Here is a 26,280-nt window from a genome sequence, read left to right as displayed (position 1 = left end):
TCACAACAATGTGATTGGTCACTTGCAATGTTGAACCTGGAACAACATTTTCATGATGGTCTGGGAACAACACCAACACGAGGATGCCAGATCATCCAAGTTGGGAATGCAGGATGAATGTATATTTTGTGGACTTTTAAAGACGAACAATTGTTTCCATGTTAAAATGTTTACATCTGAAGTTTTTTGCCCAAACACTGGTAAAATAAATGTTGACAGTGCCAAGTGTTAAATGGTTACCGGTACTGCTGTGCTGTTGCAAAAAAACTGAACGCTGACAAGCTGTTTTATTGTTAGACCATAATGTTGGCATGTTTTGTTAAAGCTTTATTTGGGATGGTGATGTAATTTTCTTTGATTGCTAATATCAGTGGACTATTTATTATTATTATTATTATTGTTATTGTTGTTGTTGTTACATTTTTTTTTTTTTTTAATTGTGGCTGTTGAGGTGGACACTTCACTTTGCATTGTTAAAGGAAAGCACTTCATTGGCATTGTGTTACTGGACTGACCCTAAGCAACTTTGCTATCCATTTTAGGCACTAAAAGAAAAAACACTCACAGACCTTACTAGCATCACATGTGCATAACTCAAGTGTCATCTTATCAATGTGTTATGTGATCTTCAATGCGTTTTTTCTTCTTCTTCTATTTCTGGTAGATACAGACATTTAATTTAAAGTCTTGATGTTGCATCTGTCTACATACTGTTAATTACTAACCCTATTGAGCTGTTGTGTTTTATTTTGGACCGGTTTTACACAGAAAGCTCACTCTGAAGAGTGAGCGACATGAATAAGAAATCTAAAAGAAAATAAGTGGAAGATAGGTAGGCACGCGCAGTAGATGGTCATAGAACGTTGCTATCGTGAACCTTTGACGAAGAAAACTACGATTGAGTTGCTGTAAAACTGAATTGAGAAATGGACAAGGGGCTTCGGTGAAACATATATGACGATGGTGAATATAATGCAAAGTACGTTTAAAATATTTATAAAAGCATTTTAAGCGCCCAGCAGGAAGTACAAAAAGCTGTTGATAGCAGAACTAAATCTATGAACAGTCGGTAAACGGCGAAAATTCATGCTAGGCGATCTAACAACATAGCGTGATTAGTTACTAAATAAGTTTTAATCACTAAGTAGTGTTTTAATATGTAGAGTGAACTAAAGGAGAAGTTTTGGCTTTTAAACGAGAATAATCAAGATGTGCGGTGGGAGAACTGTGACAAGAATAATGGTAAAGATGTAAAGTAACGCTTGCATTTTTTTGAGTTGTGTGGTGTTAGTGTGGGTGTTGTGTGTGGGTGGTGTGGGTGTGGCGGTGGGGGTGTGTGGGGGTGTGGTGGTTGTGTGTTTGTGTGGTGTGTTGTGGGCAGGGGAAGGGCGTGCAGATGGTCGACTGCAACACCGGGAAGCAAGCTTGGCAGCTGTATTCCTTCGCTGTGATTGGACAGAGGGCGGTGATTCCTTCTGTCACGATTTGGGTCGCTCCCACCGGAGAACACCAACCGTCTGAGTCCAGCCTTTACCGAAGAGCTCTACGGAGGAGACGGTGCACACCGGGAGGAGAGGGTTTCCTCTCAGGGGCTGGGCTGACAACTCGGTATTTGTCCTCCTGTCGGTGAGGAGGAGAGGGAAGAAGCAGAGATAAGGGAGACCATCAGTGCTGGAGCGCCCAGCCGCCTTTCTTCTTCTTCTGTCGGGGCTGCGGTAAAAAAAAGTCTTTCACGATGCCGGTGTTTCACACCAAAACCATCGAGAGTATCCTGGAGCCAGTGGCCCAGCAGATCTCTCACCTGGTCATTATGCACGAGGAGGGGGAGGTAGACGGTAAAGCCATCCCGGATCTGACGGTGCCGGTGGCCGCTGTGCAGGCTGCTGTCAGCAACCTTGTGCGGGTGAGTTTGAATCAGGGCGTCAGTTCAGTATGAGCTCAATGGCAAAGTGCCTGCATGAAGTGACATTTACCACTCAAACTTTCAACCTGCAGAAAAGCGACATTTCTGGAGACTGGCTGTTGCAGTGGTGTGACAGCGTCTGTTTAATGTGTCATAAATCATTAGAATAGCAGGTCAGCAGACTGCCCTGCACCTATCATATGCCAATATCGGTTCATTTTATTTTCTGTGGGGCTTCTGCGTTCACGGAGTTAAATCCCTGTTTGGTCTTTATTTGCCATTAAAATTACATAAAGCTGTCATACACCCAGCTAACGCTCGTGCATGTTTTAACGGGGTCCTACAGTAGCTCCTACAGTAGTACAACAAAGCAACACAACATAGCAAAGTTTGCTGAGATTTGTAATCAGATGGCAGCTGAGGTCAATGAAGTTTGTAGGGCGGAAGAAATGAGTGGTGATTAAATTAAAAGCATGCCCCTCTCTCTCTCTCTCTCTCTCTCTCTCTGTGTGTGTGTGTGTGTCCTGCTGTGTCGTAGGTGGACCTGTGTACTGTAGGTTTTGTGCTCTCAGCTTCAACAGCCCAAGTTAGATTATTGCAGACTTTGCAGTTTATGAAACTCATCCATCTGTAGTAATAAACTCCACAGAGACTATATAAACACTCTGGTCATTTATCAGACTCCCACCTCATCTCTTACTCCTTTGCTCATCTCTTTGTTCATTCTTTTCCAAACTTCTTTGACCCTCCACTTTTCCACTTACACCATCACTGTCTTTCTTCTCTGTCCTGTGGAATCTAATTGGTCGATTTTTATAGAGAGCTAAGCTTTAGTCAGTCACTGATGTCCCCTCTGTACGCACTGCCTGGGAGAAAATCAATAGAGGCCACATCATTAATGCTGATCCTGGACGTTTGCATTGATGCTGGGGTGACCTGGCTTCACTCACTTAAGAGAAAATAGCAGCAGACAGGAGGACTTCTTACAGAGAAGAAGCTGGTTTCACGTTCATTAGTAGTTGCTTCTCTGGTCATGTTTTAAATAGAAACGACACACTAAATTGAAATCATTGCTCCTTAAATGTTAAAAATCTGATCTGCTGCACAGTGCCTACATTTTTCGAGACAAATGGTGGATGCGATGGTGGGATAGGTTGCACAATTAGTAACTTGTGTAGTGTTCCTGTGAAAAAAACTTACGAGTGACATCTTTTGTGGTTCTTGAATAGCAGTCCACTCTTTCCCGTGCAAGGACACACAAGATCATCTTGATAAATATCTTATTAACTGATAATGACCCAGGCTGTTCAGTTTGAACTCGAACACTGCGCCATGCCACAATGAAAACCCCATCCTTTATCCAATACCCTCCAAGTGGATTAAGTCCTTGATGTCTCATTGCTACCAGGCATGCTCCTCTGTCTCTGCTTGTCCTTGTTGATCCATTCAGTTGATCCACACAGACAGCGAGCAGAAGGAGGCTAATAGCAGCCTCAGGCTTGTTGATGGGTCTCAGATGGAGTTGCGAGGTGTGAAGATATCAGGGCTGAGCACAGAGGGGAGGGAAAAAGGTGTCAGACAGAAGAAATGTTGGTAGGTGGGATGGAAGCATAAAAAAGGGATTAACTAAAAGTAATAAAGCCTGCATCTTTCCCCACTTCGCATTCTATAGTGGTATATTTATAGGGATGTACGTTTTGAGAGTTGTTGTACTCTCAGACAAGATGATTGCTCCACTGACAGAGGAACGAGAGCTATGAAGTGGGTGACAAGATTGTGTTGAAAGCGAGCACAAAGGGCGCTTGAGAACTGAGCTTGTAAAACGAGCAGTAGCTGGTTGCTGGGTAGATACACTTAATTGGATATAAGGACATGCACACATATGCTTTATTTTAGAAAGGTGAATCACTTCTACGCTTGTGCAATTTGAACTAAGATATAACACAGTATACAGCAACATGCCACCACAGAGTCCCACTGCACACTGATACAGTTTCACTGTTAACCCCGTCCACAGTGGGATGGCTGTAGGGGGGTACTTAAAATCTAGGTCACTGAGACACACACACACACTTGCAAAGATAGTGTCTGTCTCAATCCATCAGAAGTTGTGCGTGGGTTGATGCAGATCCGACTAAAAGATGTGAAAGATACGGTTGGTGTTTTTTATGTGCCTAAAAGTGTGAGCTTGGTGGAGTTTGCAAGGTGTCTGCTCCTCAAGGAGTCAGCACAGACCCTGAGTATGTTTGGGGGGTGGGGGGTGGGAAGGGGAGGAAGGAATAAATAGATTTACCGTTGAGTGAAGTAACCACACGCTGATGGAAGTGAGCAGACTAAGACAGAGAGGGAGAGGAGGGAGGCTGCAGGAAGATGCAGAATTTTTCATGATTGGTAAGGGATGGAGAAAACATCCACATTAGCTTGGACGCTGTGAGGGAGAGAAAGTGTTTCTGGCTTTTTCAGACCAGACCCTGCCAAGCATCATGGTCTGCCCTCCCATCTTCAGCCCCCTACACACACACACACACACACACACACACACACACACAAACTCTTCTCAGCCGGCTCTAAATATGAGCCATCTCTCCTTGTTCTTTGGCAGACCCGGGAAAAGTCTTCTGGCTATGTGTCCACACATGCTCTCTGCTTCCCAGTGTGCCTTAAATCTATTCATGGATAAAGCTGTATTATGACATAAAGTCTTACAGCTGATAAATAGTTTACAGATTTGAAACTGATGTTATTAAAAGCAAATGAAATTCATGGGCAAGAGGACACGGGTGGGCACGGTGATGAATCATCCAGAGTTATTGTAGATTTGTAGGATATTTTTCCCCCCCCCTTTTTTTTTTTTTTAGTTTTGAACATGTTTGCTTGTTTTGCTAATTTCGGTGTGAGTGGTATCTGTCAAAGGAAAATATGTAAAAAACTGACACACAGTCTGAGTCTTAGTCCCAGTTAACATACAGTATGAACCTTTGCTAAAAATATAGTATTTATTTTGTATTTTAGCCAATTAAATTATGTTTCACAGCTTGGTTTAAGGATCTTTCTGCTCACAATAACACAACAATGTTGTTTTTTTTACTCCATGAGGAAAAATATTCTTCTTTTTCATTTATTTATTCTTTAGTACAAGTTCTTGCACACACTGTCATTAAAGGTCTGGTTACCACATGAAAACCAGTAGAAGCTAATGAATCAAATATTTCCCAGTGGAGACCAAAACAGAGCTAAAACGAGCGGTTGACAGAGGACAGATGGCATGAAGCAGCATGGGATCATGTGGCCACAGTCTGTGAACCCCAGGCCACCAAGATGTTCTCTAAAATAATTATTAGTCATTAGTGGCAGGGAGAAAAGATCAGCCATCATTCACAGATTGGACAGAAATGTCAGCTGCACGCTCATCAGAGGTAATATCTCTGATCTATACACCCGCTCTGACAGCTGTGATTGACAGCTGCATTTCCTGCCGAAGTAGTCCCACCTTGCAGGATGTACAACTGCACACACAAAAAACAACCCACACACATGCATACACATCACACTGTCAGCAAACCTCTTAACTGTGCATTAATAATGTATTGAATAATCAATACCAAGTGTTGCTGCTTACAGGAAGCTCTTCTGCTCTCCGCAGCGCTTTGATCAGTCACCTGATGGCACTCTTTGAGTTCGCTTGCAGGGTTTAATCAGGAGGACATGCTCTACTTAGGGAGCTACATTCCTCACATTTTCGTGTAACAAAATCTTCATTTTCCCAAACAGGGAAACTGACGGCTTCGGCTACTCAGCTAGGACTTCCTGTCCATTTTCAGATTACATTTAGACATACTGTAAGTATCTATTGCCATATAGCAAACAAAGTTGGTAGTAAAGTGGACTGGTTCTTATATAGTGTTTTTCTACTTGAGTAAACAAAGCACCACATTCACAGAAAAAAACCCAGAAAAACAAAACATATATAGTTAGGTTTTAAAATGGTAAAATACTTGCTATGCATCTGAAAACAATCATTAAGGTTTTTTTCCCTCCTCTCTACCTCACGTGTGCTCTGTGCATTTCTGGAAGAAGAAACACCTTTGTTATCTCCTGGAGAAAATATTCATATTTATTCTGCTCAAAGATCCACTTCTGTCCCATAAATAATTGTTTTAGCTTCCATTAAAGAAATTCCTGTGTACTCTCGCTTACTTGTAGATCCTATATTAAATTAACTGTGAATTGATAGCACCTAGCGTTCAGTTTTCTCTGTTTTAATCAGTATTATGTGGTCCAAAAAGCTGCTCTTCTTTTAAGTATCTCAGTCTCAGCATTCGTGACGGCAAATCAAGCTGTTGAGGATCCTGAATCCTATGTTGAAACTGTTGAGCTGTTAGAAAAGTCTTGAGCTTTGATTGCTGAGTTTTGAGCTTACATCACTTATATCTATCATTTTGATGGCATCATTTTACTGATTATGTAGCATGTAATGTATAGTAGATCTGTAAAGTCAGTGCAACAGGCATAGCTCGTTGTTTTAAGGAGTTTAACATTAATTTTATCCATCTATGTCTTGTTCGCATTTACATGATGATTTCCAAATGTTCTCAAATGAAATCTTTTTTTTTCTAAAGAAAATATCTAATTACAGTTTAGAAGTTTTGTGTGAATACTTTTTTAGGACAGCTGTACTTAACATTTTGAGCAGTTAGACTGGTCATGAAGTACATTTTATTGGGGGTGCAGGTACTTCCATGTCACTTCTTTGAAACTGATTCATTGTTTAAGCATTTCACATTAAAAAAATAAATAATGATGATGATGATAGTGTTATGCACTGACCAAAAGTGGAGTGCATCGCAAAGATATTAAAATCCCTACAGCAACCATAAATGTCATAAAAGCACCATCATAAGATGTGAAGAGGGAACTGGTTGGGGCTCAGAGTGTGCGATGGCTGCTTCCTGATTCTCTGGAGCCAGAAACTCTATTAAGCAAATTTCAGTGATGCAGCAGCAGGGAGACTGATGTCATCATCTCACTGTAATTGCATCTCAAGTGTGTGTCTGTTTGGGTCAGAGCAAGTTTTCTGTTTCACAGGTTAACAAACAGTCTGAACCTCTGCAGGAATACTGAACTTTAGTACATACCTTATCTTTGATGATTGTATCTGTGATTTTGTGCATCAAGGCTCTTCATTATATATCTGTTACTGATGTAGTTTCTAGTTTTGGGGAAGATTAAATGCCCTGACTCATACTACTTTAATACCAGACATGTGTAATAAAATCCCAGTGCTTTCTAAAATAATTCCACCTCAACAGGAAAAAAAATGCTTAATAAGTCAAAGCAGACAGTTCTGACACATCAACTTAAAATATTATGCAAACTAGATCACGGTGTGCATTTTTAAATCTTAGCTGTCAAACAAAATACAAATTTGAAGTCAGTTGCGTATTTCTTTTTTGACTTGTGATCTACTTTGATAGCTGGGAAAGGCCTCAGCCTCCACAAGTCTCTGAACTGGATAAGCTGAAGAGGATGGATGGATGCGTGGATGGATGATTACTTGCTTATGTTTAAATTGCTTAAGCAAAGCCAGTGAGTTATACTAATGAATAGATAAAGTCAGCACTGCAGATCTCCAGTATGGAGCCATGATCTAAAGATTGAAAGAGCTTTTGAAGTGCGACATTAAACATCTTTCCTGCCTCTGTGTATAAAAACAGACCACAAAATCATCCCGAGCCTGAGCCGCTTCCCCTCAGGCAAAGATATGACATGCATGCATGACTGAAATAGGTGTGAATTGATACATACTCATTCACCCGTCATGCTATTAATAGTACTTGAACACTGCTTCCTGTATTGCAGGAGCTAATGATAATTTGTCTGTGGTTTTGTGTGTGTGCTGCAGGTGGGAAAGGAAACGGTTCAAACTACCGAGGACCAGGTGATGAAGAGAGACATGCCTCCTGCGTTTATTAAGTGAGTCTGCATCTGAAGCACTGCGTGCGTTTCTCTCTCACTCACAGAAACATCCAGAGAGAAAATTATGAGCAACAAATCCACTTTATCTCAGCGAACAGACAGAGAACTTGTTAAAAAGAGAAAAAAAAAGATTTCAGCCCATTTAACATTAGGAAACGTGGCTGTGTTCCCAGCTACAACAAAGAGCCACTTCTGAGACCGGATCCGAGTGACCGTCCGGCTCCAGCTTCCAGACTGCTGAGAAGCTGTTTGTTGTTTTCCTGCGTGCATCCAAAGAGCTGACATGAACTCCGGGTGCTGGCTGAAAGCAGCTACTCAGCAGTTCTGGGGCTCACAGACCTCGCTGTTTTTGCTTACCCGTATTTGTTGCATTTATGTCCACGCATATTCTACATTTCCAGTAATATCATCTGTCTGTCTCTGCCATATTTTTTTTTCATTGCTTGTTTATATTTTTTTTCTAATCGTTTTTCAGCTACGTTAAAAAGGTCCAGACCTCAATCAGATTCACATACCACTCTCACAGCTCACTCACACATACATGGGACACTAAACCATAAATCTCACTCACAGGGCTTAGGAGGGAGCATGTGGGAATGTGAACCTACCTAAATATAGATGAACCAGCAGCCATTGATACCCTAACCAATGGGGGTCAGAAAGAGAAGGGACCGGGCTTTATTTGAATGCTCCTAAAAATCTATCGTAATCACTGATCTCTGAAGTAGAAATTTAGGATTGCAAATGAAACCGCCTTTTTTATTTAAAAAGCAGATTGCAAACTCTGAATTGAAGGTTGCATCATTTGAGCCAATTTAAACATGTCTCAAGTCTCCACAGGTTTTAATAAGAAGGCCTTCTCAAATTTTGATCCTTCGAGTGCCAAATAAATACCGGTAGTGAAAAACTCAAAGTGCACAACACGCTGCCTACTGTGTGGGCTGCTTAGCCTGACACCTTGTCAGCCTCACATCTCGCCTGTGTGTTGGTTTGGTTTTCCTTGATGTCTCTCGGGTCTGATGCAGTGTGACTGTAAGTCTGCTGTGTGTCTTCAGGGTGGAGAATTCATGCTCTAAGCTCGTCCAAGCTGCTCAGATGCTGAAAGCGGATCCCTACTCTGTTCCTGCACGAGATTACCTGATCGATGGATCCAGAGGGATACTGTCCGGAACATCCGACTTGCTCCTTACCTTCGACGAGGCAGAGGTGTGTCTGTTTGTGCATGCCTCCTTACATTTGTGTGTCCTCATAATCACTCTTACTTCAGAGGTGTGGCATCTTTCATGGAAGTAAAGCTTTATATAGCTGTACAGAGGAAGAAGGAACTCAGCTTAGAGCTGTAATGGAGTCTCAGATGCACCCAGATCTAATCACTGAGATCAAATGACTTCCCTCTGTCATAACTCAGGGCATGTATGCGTGTGTGTGTGTAAGTGTGAGTGTGGTGGATTTGTTTGTGTGTACTCTTGTGCGATTGTTCAATGGCATCTCAATAAGTGGAATCACATTGGGCACGCGATTATGCGCACCATCACTAGCCTCATTTTTGAAAGAGCAGCTTCTCACAGTCACAAGACGTACATCACAAGACTGTACACGCACACAGACATACACAAGCCCACACACACAGACACACACAAAAAACTGAGTAACTTCATGCTAAAAAAAGCTCCTGCAAAGAAGGAATTTCCTTGTTCTCATATTAAAATGTGGCTTTTGTTATACGCCTGCATCTGCTTAAGACTGTGTCCGTGCTGTGTTGTAGGTACGTAAGATAATCCGAGTGTGTAAAGGTATCCTGGAGTATCTGGCAGTAGCTGAGGTGGTGGAGACCATGGAAGACCTCATCACATACACCAAGAACCTCGGACCAGGTGAAGTTTTATCCCCACTACTCTGTGAGAAAGTCTTTGTGTGGTTCTTAAAACGTCACTTTAGTAAAGTAAAGATTCACACAGGTTAATTAAAAATAGGAGCCCTGATTCAAAATCTACTGCAACATGTACATTTTTACTCATTTTTATTTATTTAAATAAAGAAATTATATATGTTATGGAACTGGAAAGAGGTAGGAACTGTCACCAATAAAGCCGAGACTAAGCCGAGACTTACAATATCATATTTAAAGATTGAGGCTTAGAAAATGCAAAAAGTCATTTAAAGGTAGAATTAATCGAGGCAATAACCGTCAGATTCACTGATAATGAAACAGAAGTTATAGTAATAAAGAATGTTTGCTGAATAATTTGTGCAGAGCTGTTATAAACTGTGCTTTTCGGATTAGTTTGCTTCATAAAGAAGAAAACGCGACAACAAACTTTTGTTTTACACGATTCTTTAGTTTAAAGATCCACCTGCCAGCTAAATTAACCGCTGAGTGCTCTTCTGACACTAAAATGCTTTGATTAAGGATCTGAGTCTTTTCACTGACAGGAGAACCATAAACAGGCTATTTATCACCAGAGGCAACAGGTCAATTGTGTTGTCAGTGCAGTGTGGCATAATGAGCTGGAGGAAATTTGATGCCAAACGTTTTCTCCCACTTGACTGATGCCTTCATTGTGTGAGATCAGTCGTTCGTGAAGTTACAATGTTTGTTGGAACTGCTTAGTTAGCGTATACACTGGGGGAAGCTTTTAGCCTTTGATTGTTCAAGCATACTTAAAGCAGTGCCAAAACCAAAGTCAATAACATTTTTTTTTCTTTTTTTTCAGGGATGACCAAAATGTCAAAGATGATAGAGGAGAGGCAGCAGGAGCTGACACACCAAGAGCACAGACAGATGCTAGTCAGCTCCATGAACACTGTCAAAGAGCTGCTGCCCGTTCTTATCTCAGGTGTGTGTTCGTGGCTGCGCATGTGTGGGCTAACGACAGCACAGATCATTGAGCATCCAAGAGTTGTTATAGCAACGCAGATAATTACAGTCATTAAATGCTGGGGATGGGGATGTGAGTGTGACTGCGCGCATACGTCGCCTACAAACATCTCTGCTGCGCTACTCTTATACTCTGCACCAACCAACAGAGAAGAGGAGCACTGTTTCAACTACTTGAATGCACTGAGACTACATGGTCAAGTGTCATAAAAATCTGAACTATTTGGCAACTAAAAGAGAGAAAGAAAAAATAATCTCTCTCTCTCTCTCTCTCTACATATATATGTATATAGATAGATTAAATTAAATTACATTATTGTTTTACCACACCTAAAAAGCATTTCTGAAGCTCTTTAGCATACAGGACATTTGAGCTTATTGATTTGGTTTTACTGCCCCCCATTTGCTGCACTGGTTCAGTCTCATTGAATTCAGGTGTTTTCAGTCCCACTACCACGGGTGTATCAGATCAGATGCCAAGCTATGGACTCTGACTTTGCAAACATTTGTGAAAGCATGGATGGTTTTAAAGTGCTCACTAAATTCAAGCTTGGTATTGTAATAAGATGCCACCTTTGCAATAAGGCAGTTTGTGAAAATTCTTCACTTGATATTCCACAGAACCTCAACCACACAGACTCAGACCATGTGCGGGGTGAAAGCTGCCAAACCTCTCTTTACTGATTAACTGCAGAGTTCCAAACCCCCTCTCGCATTAACATCAGCACAAAAACTGTGCGGCAGGAGCTTCGTGGCATGGGTTTCTATGGCTAAGCTCCTCCTGTAGGTTTAATGCAAAGGCGATACTGGTACTTTTGTCCTGTAGTGTATATTGAAATGTATGTAACCACTGGGAGATCACTAACTGGTTTTGGACCACTGTGTTGAGACTTATCCATTGCATTCTTCCCCTTTTTTTTCTTCATGACCATACTGGATAAGAGGGTCAAACTAGGGATTGATCACTTAACTTTGCCAGGTACATCGATATTTTTAAACAGTGGATAGTAAAAAAACAAAACAAAAAACCTGACATTAAATCAAATAAGATACCTGAGAAGATGAAAATGAAAAATGTTTGTCTATGGGTCTACACTTGCTTTTAGAGCCAGTAGCATTATTAGATAATTATTATAAAATAACAATTATAATAGTATTACAGATGCTGAAGACTATTTAAGATTTTAATCCCCATCCTTTAAAAGTTGGTAGATATGAAAAATAATGCCTATAAAGAGAGAAAATACTAAACTTGCATTAATCACCATCAGTCCAAGCATGTTAGTGCTGCCACAAAGGTCATTTAAAATCAGCATTTTAAAAGCTTTTATTTTTTAAAGTGGGTCATTTCTATTTGCCACAATAGATTCTTAGATTAAATGAGCACTTTGTCTTAAGTTGAATATATCGTCCTACCTGAGTTTAAACATAAATACTGTTATTTCTTTCCTCAGCTATAAAGATTTTTGTCGCAACGAAGAGTAGTCGAGGTGCCGGGGTTGAGGAGGCAGAGAGAAACCGAAGGTTCACTTTTGAAAAGATGAGCGCTGAAATTAATGAGATCATAAGAGTCCTGCAGCTCACCACATGGGATGAAGACGCCTGGGCCAATAAGGTACAACCTGTGCTGCATTTAAAGACTCTGATTTTTCTCATTTTACCCCACAAACCTAAAAAAAACCCCACAAAATAATCCCCACATACCTAAATCAGATTTCGCTGGCGTGCCTGCTTGCATACATACAGCCTCACTGAGCTGCATCTCTGAAAAAAAAATCACTCTTCACTTTCTGTCACTTTTTTCTTTTTGCTCGCTAGTATAACTCCTGGTTTTTCCTTTTTTTTCCTTTCCTTTCTGTACCTTCCTCCTCCATTCTTTTCCTCCCTGTAGAAGGTAAGCCTGTTTCTCTCCCCATCAGCGGTTTCCAGCATGCAAGCGTGTATGTGTGTGAGAGATAAGGAGACACAATATGTCCTCATGCTTACATTATTATTATTATCTATCATGCTGGTATTTGACAGTAAGTGTTTTGTGTTTCAGTCCACTGACTGTTGGCTGATGTGTGATGTACAGCACACATACTTCATCACTTTATTGTCATATGTGCATATCTGTTTGTCTCCAGACGTCCATTCGAGTCAAACGGCCTGAAACAGAAGTTTCTCAGCTCGGTTATTTATTTTAACACCTGTCTTCAGTCATGGTATTTTTTCTGGTGTATCGTCTCGTGTTTACGCTGTCAAAGATCGACCATCGTAGCACAATAAGACGCTGTTTTTGGCTGCATATACATGCTTGGAAAAAGTAATTTTTGGGCATCAGTTAGAGATTGTGCATTGAGATAATTTAAGCCAAAGTTAAGCACTGTTTCACTCGTCTAACCTGTAACTCTGCATGTTTCTCTCTGCACACAGCCTCCTTTGATAATGATCTGTCTGTTTGTGTCTGTACCGCTGTGTATGAGCTGTGATAAGCACTTACTGTCAGTTTGTGAGAGAAACCGCTGGCACGCGATGACTGCCGTCCTCTCGGGTCATGAATTATAGAAATAAGCTGGTTGGTGTCCAGATCCATCCATAATAGATGGGCTGTATTGAACGGTTCCACTTAAGAGGTTCATTCTTCTCTGAACTGGAAAAACATTTTTTTTCTCCTTTCTGGTTGAAGCACTGAAAGAGTCTGTCACATTTTAGATTAAGTCACTTAGTCTTATTTTCTCCTTTATAATAAGGAATTATTTTTAGCAAGACATTGTAAAAAGTGGTGATTTCTGTGTAAAACATAGAACCCATTTTACAGCATGAAATTAATAATGTAATACGACTTCATTGACTAATATTAATAAAACCAATTTTGTGCTGTTAGTGCCCACATTTAAGACTTCATAGCTTGCAGGCCACCATCCATTTAATCGTGGATAAACCAAAATATAGGTTTTATATGAGGCAGTTTTAATGTATACATCTATGTGTTGAACTTTCCCACAACAAAATAGCCTTTACAAATGTGAGCCAAGCAACCAAGTCCAGCTTTACACTGGAAATTAAAGTCTCACAGTTAGAAAAAATCTAAAAATCAGAAAGCTACACTGCTGGTAATACAGTTCCCCATTACAGTGAACATTGGATTTGAAGTTTATTTTGTTAGTCCTATACACTTCATCAGTCTTGTGTACACCATCCTCAACCCATAAATGCTGACAACAGATTTAGATGTGCCCGAGTTTTCGTAAAGATAGCAATTATGACAACAAATAATCTGTAAAACTGTAACTACTTATAAAAAGTGTCTTTTTTTCTGTAATGAAAGCAATATATTTGTCTTTAACACATCTCTTCTCTTTACTTCAGGATATGGAGGCCCTGAAGAGATCTCTGGCTTTGATTGAGTCAAAGATGGCACAAGCTAAAAGCTGGCTCAAAGACCCTCACGGACAGCCAGGTGGCTGTTTGTTTCTTATCTATTGTGGCTTCAGCTAAAAACACCTAATCGTCAAACGTGAATGTCATGCCATGGCGGTCTGTCGTTTCCAGGAGACCTCGGTGAGGTGGCCCTGCGTGTAATACTGGACGAAGCTGGTAAGGTGGGAGAGCTGTGTGCTGGGAAGGAGAGGAAAGACATACTGGCGACCACTAAGGCTCTGGGACAAATGACTGACCAGGTCACAGATCTACGAGCTAGGTAGGGTTTTTCTGCAAGAACGTGTGAGTCAAACAGTTTTCCATCCTCTGTCCATGGTGTGCGATTAGGTGCGCATTTGAATTGTGTATTCAGCTGTCAAGCCTCGGCTGAGTGTCTTTGTTGTTCTTAACAGAGGCCAAGGCCCGACCCCGGGGTGTGTGCAGCGTGCCGGCCAGTGCTCGCAGGGCTTAGACTTGTTATTTGGCAAAGTGGACAGTGCTGCTCGCAGACTGGAGGCTCTAATCAATGCCAAACAGGCTATTGCCAGGAGGCTGGATGCTGCACAGGTCAGATAGAACAACAATAATATCAGAATGAGCTACACTAACCAGGGAACTGCTTTATTCCAGCAAATCCGACTCTCTACTTCTCTAATCCTTTTCCAAGCAAGTGTTGCAGTTAATACTTTACAAATTCTCTCAGAATTATTATTGTTTAAAAGAGAGACCCCACTGGGTAAAATCTTCACTAGTAAATAGCCCCTTCACATGGTAGAAGCTCTACTGTGAGACATGTGTCAAAAGATGTACTTATTTCATATGTCATACTGCACATATTTAGGCATGGCTGGCTGATCCTCACGGCGGTCCCGAGGGGGAGGAGAACATCAGAGCGCTCCTTGCAGAAGCCAAACGCATCGCAGATCTATGCGAAGACCCCAAAGAGAGGGATGACATCCTGCGTTCCATAAGTGAGATCGCAGGACTCACTGCCAGGCTTATGGAGCTACGCAGACAGTACGGTTTCACCTCACATTTCTCATGCTCGATGACACGTGCATTGTGAAAACTATACGTAATACTTAGACACTCTTTCCATAGGCTCAAACTGCAACCCCATGCCACCAATAGGTGGCATATTTTACCCACCTGGAAAGTATGTTGTTGCCTGTCAACCTTGGGCATGAGTCCTCCAAAAAGGTTTTAAACTGTTTGAATACGGTGTCACGGTGTTTTTGTGGAGGGGAATTTAAAGGGAAATATCACTTAACTAAACAACAGACTTTAATCCAAATGCTTCTGTAGCTCAGTGGATGATGGCGAAGATGATGATGAAGATTAGTTGCTTTTAGGAACATAACTGTAATGGTCTTCTGTTGCATTTATTGAGCATAAAGCAAATTCAACTTCAAACACTGAACAAATTACCTAGATATGCTCTAATTAATACTGATCTGCACTTTGAAGGTAAAAAATGTAGAAAATGTGGCTATGATTTCCGCATTTGGAACAGTACTTTTACAATGTGTAATTTAGTAGAGATATTATCACTGTATTATGGTATCCTGTCAAAACAGCTGTGCAAGGTCATAAAAAGAGAATCTGACTGTGTTCTTCTTTTCTTAGAAGAATGATAAAGGCATTTCTTAAACTGTGCCCTGAATTATTGTCCTGACCAGAACTTGTAGTTTTATGTCTAATAATCTGGACATACACATATAGAAATGTTTTGTCTTTATTTCTACTACACAAAAAAGCAATGTTAGGCTTTAAAAGTGGTATTTCTCTTTTTTGGTGGTATCTAACAGGGGTGTAGTGTTATTTTATAGTCTATATTAAGTCTTTTATGCTTTTTTGTCTCTCTCTCAAGTTGTCTATCTTTGTTACTGTCTCAGGGGTAAAGGTGACAGTCCTGAGGCCCGTGCACTCGCTAAGCAGATTGGGGCGGCGCTACTGACCCTGCAGTCTAAAACCAACCGCGCCGTAGCCAACATGAGACCAGCCAAGCCTGCAGTAACCTTGGAGGGCAAGATGGAGCAGGCCCTCCGTTGGGTGAACAACCCTGGAGTGGACGACAGAGGAGTAGGTAAGTGGTGCTGGATGACTGCTCTAGGGAGTGATGATGCAGTAGTTTGTCTCAAAAATAAACACCCTGACCTTCCAGCGCATTTTGTGCATCTCTGTGGATGATGGACGGATTGTAAAAGAAACCAGACACCAAGTGAATATCGCTCTTTGGGGATGTTAGCCATTTGTGATCAGTGAGATAACTGTGAAATTACTCAGGCAGGAAATGTGATTGCGTGGCACAGAAATGACTGCGCTGTTTCCTTAAATGCCCACAATGATGCATTTTGTGCATCACTGATTGACTAACTTGACTAGTTTAGTCATTCAGGGACTCTTGTATTGTTTTCATGCTTTGTTATTGCAGTCTTCCTGCTTTGTCATTTGATTGTTTCCTATTTCGTCCCATGCTTCCGTATGGGAGCAGAGTGTGAGATGCTACAGTGGAACACAGGTATCTCTCTATGAAGCTTTCTTAGAAGACATAACCAAACATGTTATTATTAGTAACATTATTAACTTCCTGGAAACTATATAATGTTAGCATTTACTGCAAACTATAGCTTCCTACTATTGATGTTGCAAGAAATGACATCACTTCTCACTTTGTATTTTTAGTCCCTGTGACCAACAAAAAGAAAAAAGAAAAAGCGATACTTCTATATCTAAATATGGGTTGTTATTGAGGTATCTAGAGCATGACTTCTACCCTGTGTTACTCTCTAGGTCAGGCAGCAATCAGAGGAATGGTTGGGGAAGGGAGGAGGCTGGCAGGAGGCCTGTTAGGCCCGTATCGTCAGGATATGATTGGGCGCTGTGACCGAACAGAGGCTCTGATGACATCCTTGGCAGACATGGCTGGCAGGGGAGAGGCTGAGGCTCCTCATGCACGCGCTACAGCTGCACAGCTGCAGGACACCCTTAAGGTATCTCACAAGCATGCACATTTAGTCTATAAATAGATTAATGCAGAAACACAACCTCCCCTGTAATCATATGTAAACAAGTTTCCAAATACACAAAATATACCTGACTAAAAATCATGGAAAAGGGGAAAATGCACGATGGCTAGAATATTTCTGTTTGATCCAAAGGTGCAGCCAATATAACAAAAGCATGGGGACTGAGGATGCATAATGTGAGACTCAGTAATGTTGATTTCATTGAAAGTGCTGGTGCAGAGCTCCCCCTGGTGGATTTATGCAACAATCTCTGCTTCATCCAGGACCTGAGGCAGCGCATGCAGGAGGTGATGACCCAGGAGGTGTCTGATGTTTTCAGTGACACCACCACACCTATCAAACTGCTGGCTGTGGCTGCAACTGCACCTCCCGATGCACCAAACAGAGAAGAGGTCAGTAATGCACAAAACACAGCACCAATAACACATCCCATTCACCTGTTTCCACTAATAGACACCATGGCTCAGCTGTGTGGTGTGGGAGGTTGATTATGTCTACATTTTGACTGAAGTGCTGCTAATTTTTGTGAAAGGTTTTTGAAGAGCGCGCAGGGAACTTTGAGACCCACGCGGGTCGGCTGGGGGCAACGGCAGAGAAGGCTGCTGCTGTGGGAACAGCCAATAAGACTACAGTAGAAGGCATCCATGCTGCTGTGAAACATGCTAGGGAGCTCACACCACAGGTACTTCTGTTTGATTTGGCCGCCCCTGATTTGCATGATCACGTATCAAGATAAAACCTGTAGGTGTTATATACAGTCTGACCGTGACTTGTTTACTTTTTTGTTTGTTTTCACATCCAGGTAACGTCTGCCGCTCGGATCTTGTTGAAGAACCCTGGGAACAAAGCGGCGTATGAACACTTTGACACCATGAAGAACCAGTGGATCGACAATGTGGAGAGACTCACCGGTGTGGATTTTCTCAGCATTTCTCGTGCTGCTTAAAATATTACCTTGCTGCACATGAGAGAGGATTTACAGAGGCGTGCTTATCTGTGTTTTCTCTCCCAGGTCTAGTGGATGAAGCTATCGACACCAAATCTCTGCTAGATGCGTCTGAGGAGGCGATAAAGAAAGACATCGACAAGTGCAGAGTTGCCATGGCAAATGTTCAGCCCCAAATGCTTGTTGCCGGGGCAACAAGCATAGCAAGGAGAGCTAATCGGGTCCTGTTGGTGGCTAAGAGGGAAGTTGAGAACTCTGAAGACCCACGATTCAGAGACACTGTGAAACACGCTTCAGACATCCTCTCGCACACCATCTCGCCTATGGTGATGGACGCCAAGGCGGTGGCAGGGAACATCCAAGATAAAGGTACAGGAGAAAAACATGTTTAATATAATGAGTGATAAAGAATGACTCAGGTTTATTTACCATGTTTTCGCTGTTTGTTCCAAAGCTCTGCAGAAAGCCTACTTGGACTCGTGTCTGAGGATCCTGGCTGCAGTCGGAAAAGTTAGAGAAGCCTTTCAGCCTCAGGAGCCGGACTTCCCTCCTCCACCTCCTGACTTGGATCAGCTCCATGTAAGCACATTCAAACACACATAACACACTTTATTCCCACAGTAGACTTTAGCAGTAGTAGTTAAACTATTAAACTGGGATTCCAGTGTTTTAGGGAAATATATCAGTCTTCCTTTATGTGAGATTAACAAACTTTCTGAAACAGGGTCTTCACATTGCTCATGAGTGGGTTACGACAGCCAAGAATATTTTTTCTATGATTTAAATTTGATTGTCTCCATTTATTTTAGACCTAAATATAATATTGTTTGTCCCGACTTGATAAAAATACTCATTTCTGATATGTACTCTGGTTCTGCCGGAGGTTTCTTCCTGTTAAAAATGAGTTTTTCCTTCTGGCTGTTGCCAAGTGCTTGCTCATAGAGTCCTCTGATTGTTGGAGTTTTCTTTGTATTATTGTAGTGATTCACCTTACAATATAAAGCACATCGAGGAAACTGTTCTTATGAATTTTATATAAAAAAAACTGAATTTAAATATACTTGTGAACCACATATTGTTATGCATGGTGGTCAGACCCAAGCAATTTAGGATCAAACAGCAGTATGATGGAATAACGTCTATGAATTATTATGAACTACCTGTATGTGTGTTTTCAGGTTAGTGATGAGCAGGCCCCACCCAAACCTCCATTACCAGAGGGGGAAGTGCCTCCGCCTCGGCCTCCTCCTCCAGAGGAAAAGGACGAGGAGTTCCCGGAGCAGAAAGCTGGAGAGGTGCTCAGCGAGCCCATGATGGTGGCAGCCAGGCAGCTGCACGATGAGGCGCGCAAGTGGTCAAGCAAGGTCAGTTCACACAAACACGCATATTTGCATATTTAGCCAAACATCTGTGTATAATTTTAAAGTCATGATTTCTAGTTAGTTGCTGGCTAGTTGTCTAAAGAAAAAAAAAAGCCCATCTGTGGATGGGGGGGAACCGGAAACTGTCATCTGTTTAAAGTGTCAGCATGTGACTTTGTTCACGGTGTACACGTGCACACTCAACATGCACGAAGTGAATATGAGATATTGCAGTGAGAAATCCCAGCCTCAAATCTATATTACAAAAGCTCACTCCACTTACAGCAGACGTTATCTACTTCGTCTTTCCTCATATCTCTGTGGCTGTCAATGTTCCGTGTGTGTGTGTGTGTGTGTGTGTGTGTGTGTGTGTGTAAAAGAACTGTACACAGGAACAGCTAATCTGTATAAATAACTAGGAGTAATGCCCTCTTGCTATCTTTGTGGAGCTGATAACCATTTTCCCCTTAATGGCGCCGCTAACAGTTTTTCCACAGATGTTTTGTGTCTTTTAAAAACTATCCACAAACATCCAGACATCTCTGGTGTTGGGTCACACTCAGTTTGCCAACTCAGCACTAGACCTTGTTTGATTATGCAAATAGGTTATAAACTCTCAGCTCAGCCACCGCCTCAGAGTAAGGCACATCATCCACCCGCTGCCTTCCCAAACCAGCTCCTCTTTCGTTTTAATTTCCCCCCATCTAAATCGTCTGTGCCTATGTGTGCAGTTTCACCTCCCCTGTCCCTGCACCTTCACCTTGCTTGAATACGCTCCTCCTTCCTCCTGTAAATCTCCTGTCCTTTATTCTTCCACCCAGTGCCTCTCATACTATACTAAATGCCTCCTTTTCCCATGCTTCCTTCCCTCCTGCTATCCCTGGCTTTCCACTCCCCTCTTCTTCTCCACATTCCTCCTTTTTTTCCTCCTCCTCCCACCCCTTTTGCCTCCCTCCCTTTCCTTCCCATCCCCATCAATCCTCCAACCACCACCAACAAACCCCCCCACTGCCTGGCCCAGCCTGAAGATGAGGAGGCAGTAGAGGAGAGGGAGGTAGATGATGAAGATGAGTTTACTGATGGTGAGGATGACTATGAGCCAGAGCTGCTGCTGATGCCATCCAACCAGCCTGTCAATCAACCCATTCTGGCAGCTGCCCAGTCTCTCCACCAGGAGGCGCGCAAGTGGTCCAGCAAGGTCTGCGCACATACATGCACATGAGCGCACACACAACCACATGTGGATCAAACAGTATGTGTAAAAGGCTCTAAGTGTTTTGGGTACTGTTTGACCCACGCACGCACACGTGCACGTACACCCACGCATGCAAAAAAATAAATGCACAACACAAGGAAAGCCCCGCAGGACAGGAAACACCCCCCGGGGGCTGTCTGAACACTGAGCTCTGCATCTGCCACTACCAATGGAAAACTCCAACCAGCTGCAGCTGCTGTTTTACTCTTGTTGCATTATTTTCAGACCTGGTTACACAAATGGTAATGCTGATGCCATGCAATGGTTGCACAAAACGTTGAGGACTGTGGGAATGTCAGGTTTGATTGTTGCACCACGTGGATAAACTGGTACTGGCTTCACAAGTCCTTAAGCTCATGTTTGGGTAAAGCGGTTCAAAGGAGGAGGCAGACGCTCTGTCTCATCATTGCCTCTGTTGTCAGACTTTCATTGTCTGGCCAACCTGTGAAGCCAAGGATGACAGTTTCCCAAAGACTTCTGGGTGATTTATATATGACATTAGATTGCCTGCTTACCCACTCTGATCACCTGCTTCTGCTTTTTAGCCCCTATTATTAATCACTTTAACATTACCTCATGTGTACTAACTTCAGGTTGACTCTAATATCACAAAGAAAATGAAAATCTCAATTAAAAATCGTGTTAAACATGCTTGCATTTAATTTTAATTCAAATGTAATAATACAAAACACTAGAATTTTAATGTCTGGTTTCCCAAAACCATGTTTCTCTGTTAACAGCTTTAACTGCTTCCTCCTTTTCTACATCCCCATTCTTCAACAGGGTAATGACATCATAGCCGCAGCCAAGCGGATGGCTCTGCTGATGGCAGAAATGTCTCGGCTGGTGCGTGGTGGAAGCGGGAACAAACGAGCACTGATCCAGTGCGCTAAGGACATCGCCAAGGCCTCTGATGAGGTGACAAGACTGGCAAAAGAAGTGGCCAAACAGTGCACTGACAGACGCATCAGAACGAACCTGCTGCAGGTGAGGATTTGCATAGACACAAGCGCACTCTGTCTTCAACGGGAAACATCTAACATCTGTTCTTCCTGCCAAAGGTCTGTGAACGAATCCCTACCATCAGTACTCAGCTGAAGATCCTCTCTACTGTCAAAGCCACTATGCTGGGACGGACAAACATTAGTGAAGAGGAGTCAGAGCAGGTAAACGCACAACAAAGCACATACAGTTGTGGTCAGAAATTTAAATTCACCCGTCATGGGCATGAATGTCATGGTATTTTAATGATTTCTTTGAGCTGTTCTTTTCCCAGAGTGGAGTGATTGTGCAGCATACATATTTAATGACTTTAATAAGCAAGAACTTGTGCACAAGTTTGAATTTATGAAGGATTTTCTCTCATCCACATAAGGTCAAAAGTATACATACAGGCTCAAATATATACATATCCTACCTACTAATGTTTGTTTAATGTCACTTAGCAAGTTGCAGCTTGATCAAATGCATTTGGTAATCACCATCAAACTTCTGGTATCATTTTTGGCTCTCTTCTTGGCAGAATTGGTGAAGTTCATTTAAATTGATTGGTTTCCAGGCACGGACCTGACTTTTAAGTGTAATCCGCAAATGTTTAGTAGGGTTGCAGTCAGGGCTTGATGTTAGCCTTGATGTTTACTCACTTTAAACTAGTTTTGATGTGATTTTGGGATCATTGTCCTGTTGGAACATCCAGCTGCGTCCAAGTTTCATCTAGATGTTAGTTTGAACTAAAGCTGAATAATTTAGGGGTAGCCCTCCTTCTTCATTATTTCATCCACTGTCCACTGTATTTGGCAGTAAAACAAGCCCAATAACATGCTACAACTACCATGATGCTTGACAGTTGGTACAGTGTTCTTAGATTTGAAAGCCTCACCTTCAGTTTTTCCAATCACACCTTTAATCACCTCGCTTCACTGTGCACAGTAACACTGATGTTCCAGCAGTTTCCAGTTCACGGCAGGCCTGAACCTTGGAGGTTCCTGGGTTGTTCCTGAACGGTGACAGTTTGGGTTGTTTCTGTTATTACAGTAAATGTATAATATGGCAATCTCTAAGCTGACAGGCAAGAGAAAAAATTGGAAAGAAAGAAAAAGGAACAGTGGAAAAAATGGGACAAAGTACAATAAAAGGATAGAGCACAAATAGAAAAGCACAAATGTTGCGCCTGTAAGAAAAAAACCCCACCTGGAACAGCAAAATGTTAAAAAGCACAGAGACACAAATCAACAATCTTCTTTTGTTTTGTGTCAGTGTTTGTGTGTTTGTCACATCTTGCTTTTTAAAGATTTATGTTGCACAATCATTTCACCCTGCAACAGTTCAAAGAAATAATTAAAAAGCTCAAAATCAAGATGACATTTGTAAGTAAACTTCTCACCCCAACTGTACCTCACAGTGATGCACAATCCAACCTTTTTTTCTATTATTATCCATAAACTCAGCATCTGCAGAAAGCAAAGTGCTACTTCAATGCCGTAGCTGTCTTTTCAAACTTGAAAAGCTCTACTACACACTGCAGTCCCTGTTATTACACTAAAAGCTGAGTTGGTAGTCTGGCATTACTGAACAAATGTAACTGATGGGACACTTAATTTTTTTTTTTAAATCTGCATTTAAGGTGGATTAGTCATGTCATGGCCAAAATTTGTGACAGATCTTTAAGCTGTTATTTTACTGCTTTGTTTGCCTCACCAGGCCACAGAGATGTTGGTCCATAACGCCCAGAATCTGATGCAGTCCGTGAAGGAGACGGTCAGAGAAGCAGAAGCAGCCTCCATCAAGATCCGCACCGATGCGGGCTTCACCCTCCGATGGGTGCGGAAGACCCCCTGGTACCAATAATCATACCTGGTCGCTGACATGGATGATGCTCTTTCTTTAAAACTTTGCTTCAATAGCACAAACCTCGAGTAAAGTAGCAATGTGCATATGCATTAAGCGTAAGCATGTGCACTTCAAGAGGAAGCTGCGGGATTTTGAGCCATTCTCCACTGTAGTTTGGGTGTTTGCACCAGGAAGCATTAGATCTGGTCCCATGCAGGTTTCTTTTAATGGCGTGAGCGGAATCGCACAGGTATATCGGAGACAGTTTTTTAAAGTATATTTTTGGTATGTTGTGTTACAAGACTTTATCCAAAGTTCAGGTATATATTTTTTGCATGAAAATGTTTTCTATTTTCTAAAGGCGAATTATGACACTAAAATGCTCCCAGAGGACGTTTACTTTGCATTCAGTTTTTTTCAGTGAGTTTCTTACTGTCTATTGTACATACAATAATTGTTTGTTTTATGAAAGATTTTTAGCTTTATTCACTCAGTTTGACTCTAAAGTCGGGAGTAGTGGAGCGAGCTGAGGTGCTCACTTTCCTTCCTGTTTACTTTTTAACAATAAAGGTTCTTTACTAAAGATCTACAAATTCAGAAGTTCTAGCATCATCACTTCAATGATTTTATACTTGAAGGACTTAAAGGTGTTATGAATACAAGTGAGACAGTTTTAAAGCAATTATATGATTAGAATAAAATATATGGTTGTTAGTGACTATGTTGTTTCTTGGGAGGTTGACACTACAGCTCACAGGTTTTCACTTGACAGCAGCAGTATGTGTGACATTGAAGTCAAAGTCAAGCTTAACTGATATATTTTTAATGTGTGTTTTCAGTTCTGTGTTTTCATTTTAGTTGAACTTCCACAGTGATCAATGCCAAAGGATTTGTTTTACATTACTGTGAGCTTCTAAACACTCAAACTCCAGGTTACTGCAGACAGTGACGTCCTCTGTAGAGGACCCGGAGTGCTTTTTTTAAGGTCTGTTTATTTTTAGCCAAAATATATGAATGTTTTACTCTGCTTTGCATTTTTTTTGTAATCTATTTGTAGTGCTGCACTGTACTGCACTCTTTGTAACAGTTGAACTGTTTGGAAATTTTAGCAAAGCTGATGATTTTAGGCAGCATCCTTTTATTGTTTGGGTGTTTATTTTTTAGATATCCAGATTATCCCTCTGTCTGAGCTCAGTAGTCCCACGTTAAATGCTCTAAAGCATCATCTGAAAAATCCATTTGTTTCCTTTTTTAGATGACCCCGGTGGTTTGAAAACAAGACAACTCTTTATCAGGCAATATTGTCAGCCTAGCAACGTAGATTTTATTTTTAGGTTAACACTAAAATATATTTAAAATGAGTTTGTTGTCATCTGGGATTAAACATATTTTTACATTAATACATGCAGTCAGTCAGCAAATTCATATTTTTATTTCCTTTAATTTAACAGTGGAGAATTTGTATGCACCTGTATGTGAAGTCTTTTCGTTTAAGCAGTAGTAGTGAGCAGTCCAAATGACACTAATGGGCAAGGCTCTGGATTGCAGCACAGAATGTTAACCGCATTTTCACTTTTATTTGGGCCTACTGAGCATGTAGCAGCACTGACTATTCACTGAGAGCGACACAATGTAGATCTGCGTGTGTACCTGATGTGTTCATTCACACCCAGAATGTATACTGATAGCTTCTAGCCCTGCCAACACATCTGCTGTGCCTTGGAAGAAGAATAAAAGACTATAATGATGACTGGACTTGGCCTCTTGTTCTCTGTTCTAAGTATTAGAAAAACTCATGACCACACATAACAACGTCTAGGGTTTACAGAGAATGGTCTGAAAGAAATACCAGGAAAGAGTCAGGCTCATCAAACCAGGTCCCTTGTTGTCCAGTTTGGCTGAGAATGTGTGAATTGTAGCCTCTGTTTCCTGTTCTAGGCTGACAGAATTGACTCCTGGTGTGGTTTTCTGCAGTGGTGGTAGTCAATCTGCTTCAGGGTTTGGCATGTTGTGTACTCAGACTTGCTCGTCTGCATACCTTGGTTGCAACAAAAGGTTGTTTGAGTTCCTGTTGCCTTCCTGTAAGGTTGAAGTAGTCCAACCATTCTCTGACCTCTGAAAGCAATAAGGCATTTGCAACCACAGAAATGACACTCACTGGATATTTTCTGTCCTTCAGGCCATTCTCAGTAAACCTCAGTTGCATACACCAGCATCTATGCCACATTCAAAGTCACTTAAATCACTTTTCTTCTGATGCTTAGTTTGAACTTCAGCAGGTCATATCAGTCACATCTACATGCCTAAATGCAGTGAGTTGCTTTGGTGTGATTGGCTAATTTCATATGTGCATTAACAAGCAGTTGGACTGATGTACCTAATAAAATGTCCAGTGAATTTACATCCAAAAGACAGAACACACTGGTGAGGTTAGCAACAATGAAAGTCCTGAGGTCCACTGAAGAGGAAAAACAAAAAACAAAAACAAAACATTAAATTCATGCAATAATTTGTCTATTGAAATATGTGCCCCTAAAAATTGGGGCTACACAAATCCCTACATTTATGTTCAACCTATTAAATTCTGAACTTCTTTAACTGTCTCACTGAGGTGGTCAGAGGAGTAAAATAAATGAAATCTGCGTTACTATCCAATTTTTGAAACCAGAAAAAGGGTGAAAAAACCCAACCACTCAGCTTT

General features: G+C 41.5%; 1 protein-coding gene across 10 annotated transcripts; it reads left to right on the top strand.

Annotated features, from left to right (window-relative positions):
• Positions 1-1,462: 1,462 nt before the first annotated feature.
• On the top strand, positions 1,463-26,160 carry LOC102309727 (vinculin). 10 transcript variants are annotated; one of them, XM_042215428.1, is made up of 25 exons: positions 1,463-1,903; positions 7,806-7,876; positions 8,935-9,085; positions 9,645-9,753; positions 10,594-10,716; positions 12,212-12,372; positions 12,649-12,651; positions 14,109-14,199; positions 14,292-14,439; positions 14,573-14,726; positions 15,001-15,176; positions 15,261-15,359; positions 16,055-16,245; positions 16,654-16,680; positions 16,953-17,152; positions 17,452-17,580; positions 17,721-17,870; positions 17,991-18,099; positions 18,201-18,503; positions 18,589-18,713; positions 19,313-19,498; positions 20,517-20,693; positions 21,534-21,737; positions 21,812-21,916; positions 23,451-26,160. In XM_042215428.1, exons 1-25 carry the CDS (start codon positions 1,736-1,738, stop codon positions 23,595-23,597), a joined length of 3,507 nt encoding a protein of 1,168 aa, XP_042071362.1. In that variant the 5' UTR covers positions 1,463-1,735; the 3' UTR covers positions 23,598-26,160. The 10 variants fall into 10 exon arrangements, with proteins under 10 accessions (XP_042071362.1, XP_042071363.1, XP_005950203.1 ...); XM_042215429.1 differs by lacking the exon at positions 12,649-12,651; XM_005950141.3 differs by lacking the exon at positions 15,261-15,359 and having other exon boundaries at positions 1,464-1,903.
• The last annotated feature ends 120 nt before the right edge of the window (positions 26,161-26,280 follow it).

Source organism: Haplochromis burtoni, unplaced genomic scaffold (assembly GCF_018398535.1).
Source record: "Haplochromis burtoni strain Fernald_Lab_line unplaced genomic scaffold, NCSU_Asbu1 Contig_719, whole genome shotgun sequence".
NCBI lineage: Eukaryota > Metazoa > Chordata > Actinopteri > Cichliformes > Cichlidae > Haplochromis > Haplochromis burtoni.
Note: the sequence above shows the minus strand (reverse complement) of the source record. Positions and strands in the feature narration are given on the sequence as shown.

Coding starts and splice junctions, on each gene's coding strand:
- LOC102309727 (XM_042215428.1), top strand. CDS start 1,736: ATGCCGGTGTTTCACACCAAAACCATCGAGAGTATCCTGGAGCCAGTG. Junction 17,581..17,720: donor ATGCACCAAACAGAGAAGAG/GTCAGTAATGCA, acceptor TTTTTGTGAAAG/GTTTTTGAAGAGCGCGCAGG. Junction 17,871..17,990: donor CTAGGGAGCTCACACCACAG/GTACTTCTGTTT, acceptor TTTCACATCCAG/GTAACGTCTGCCGCTCGGAT.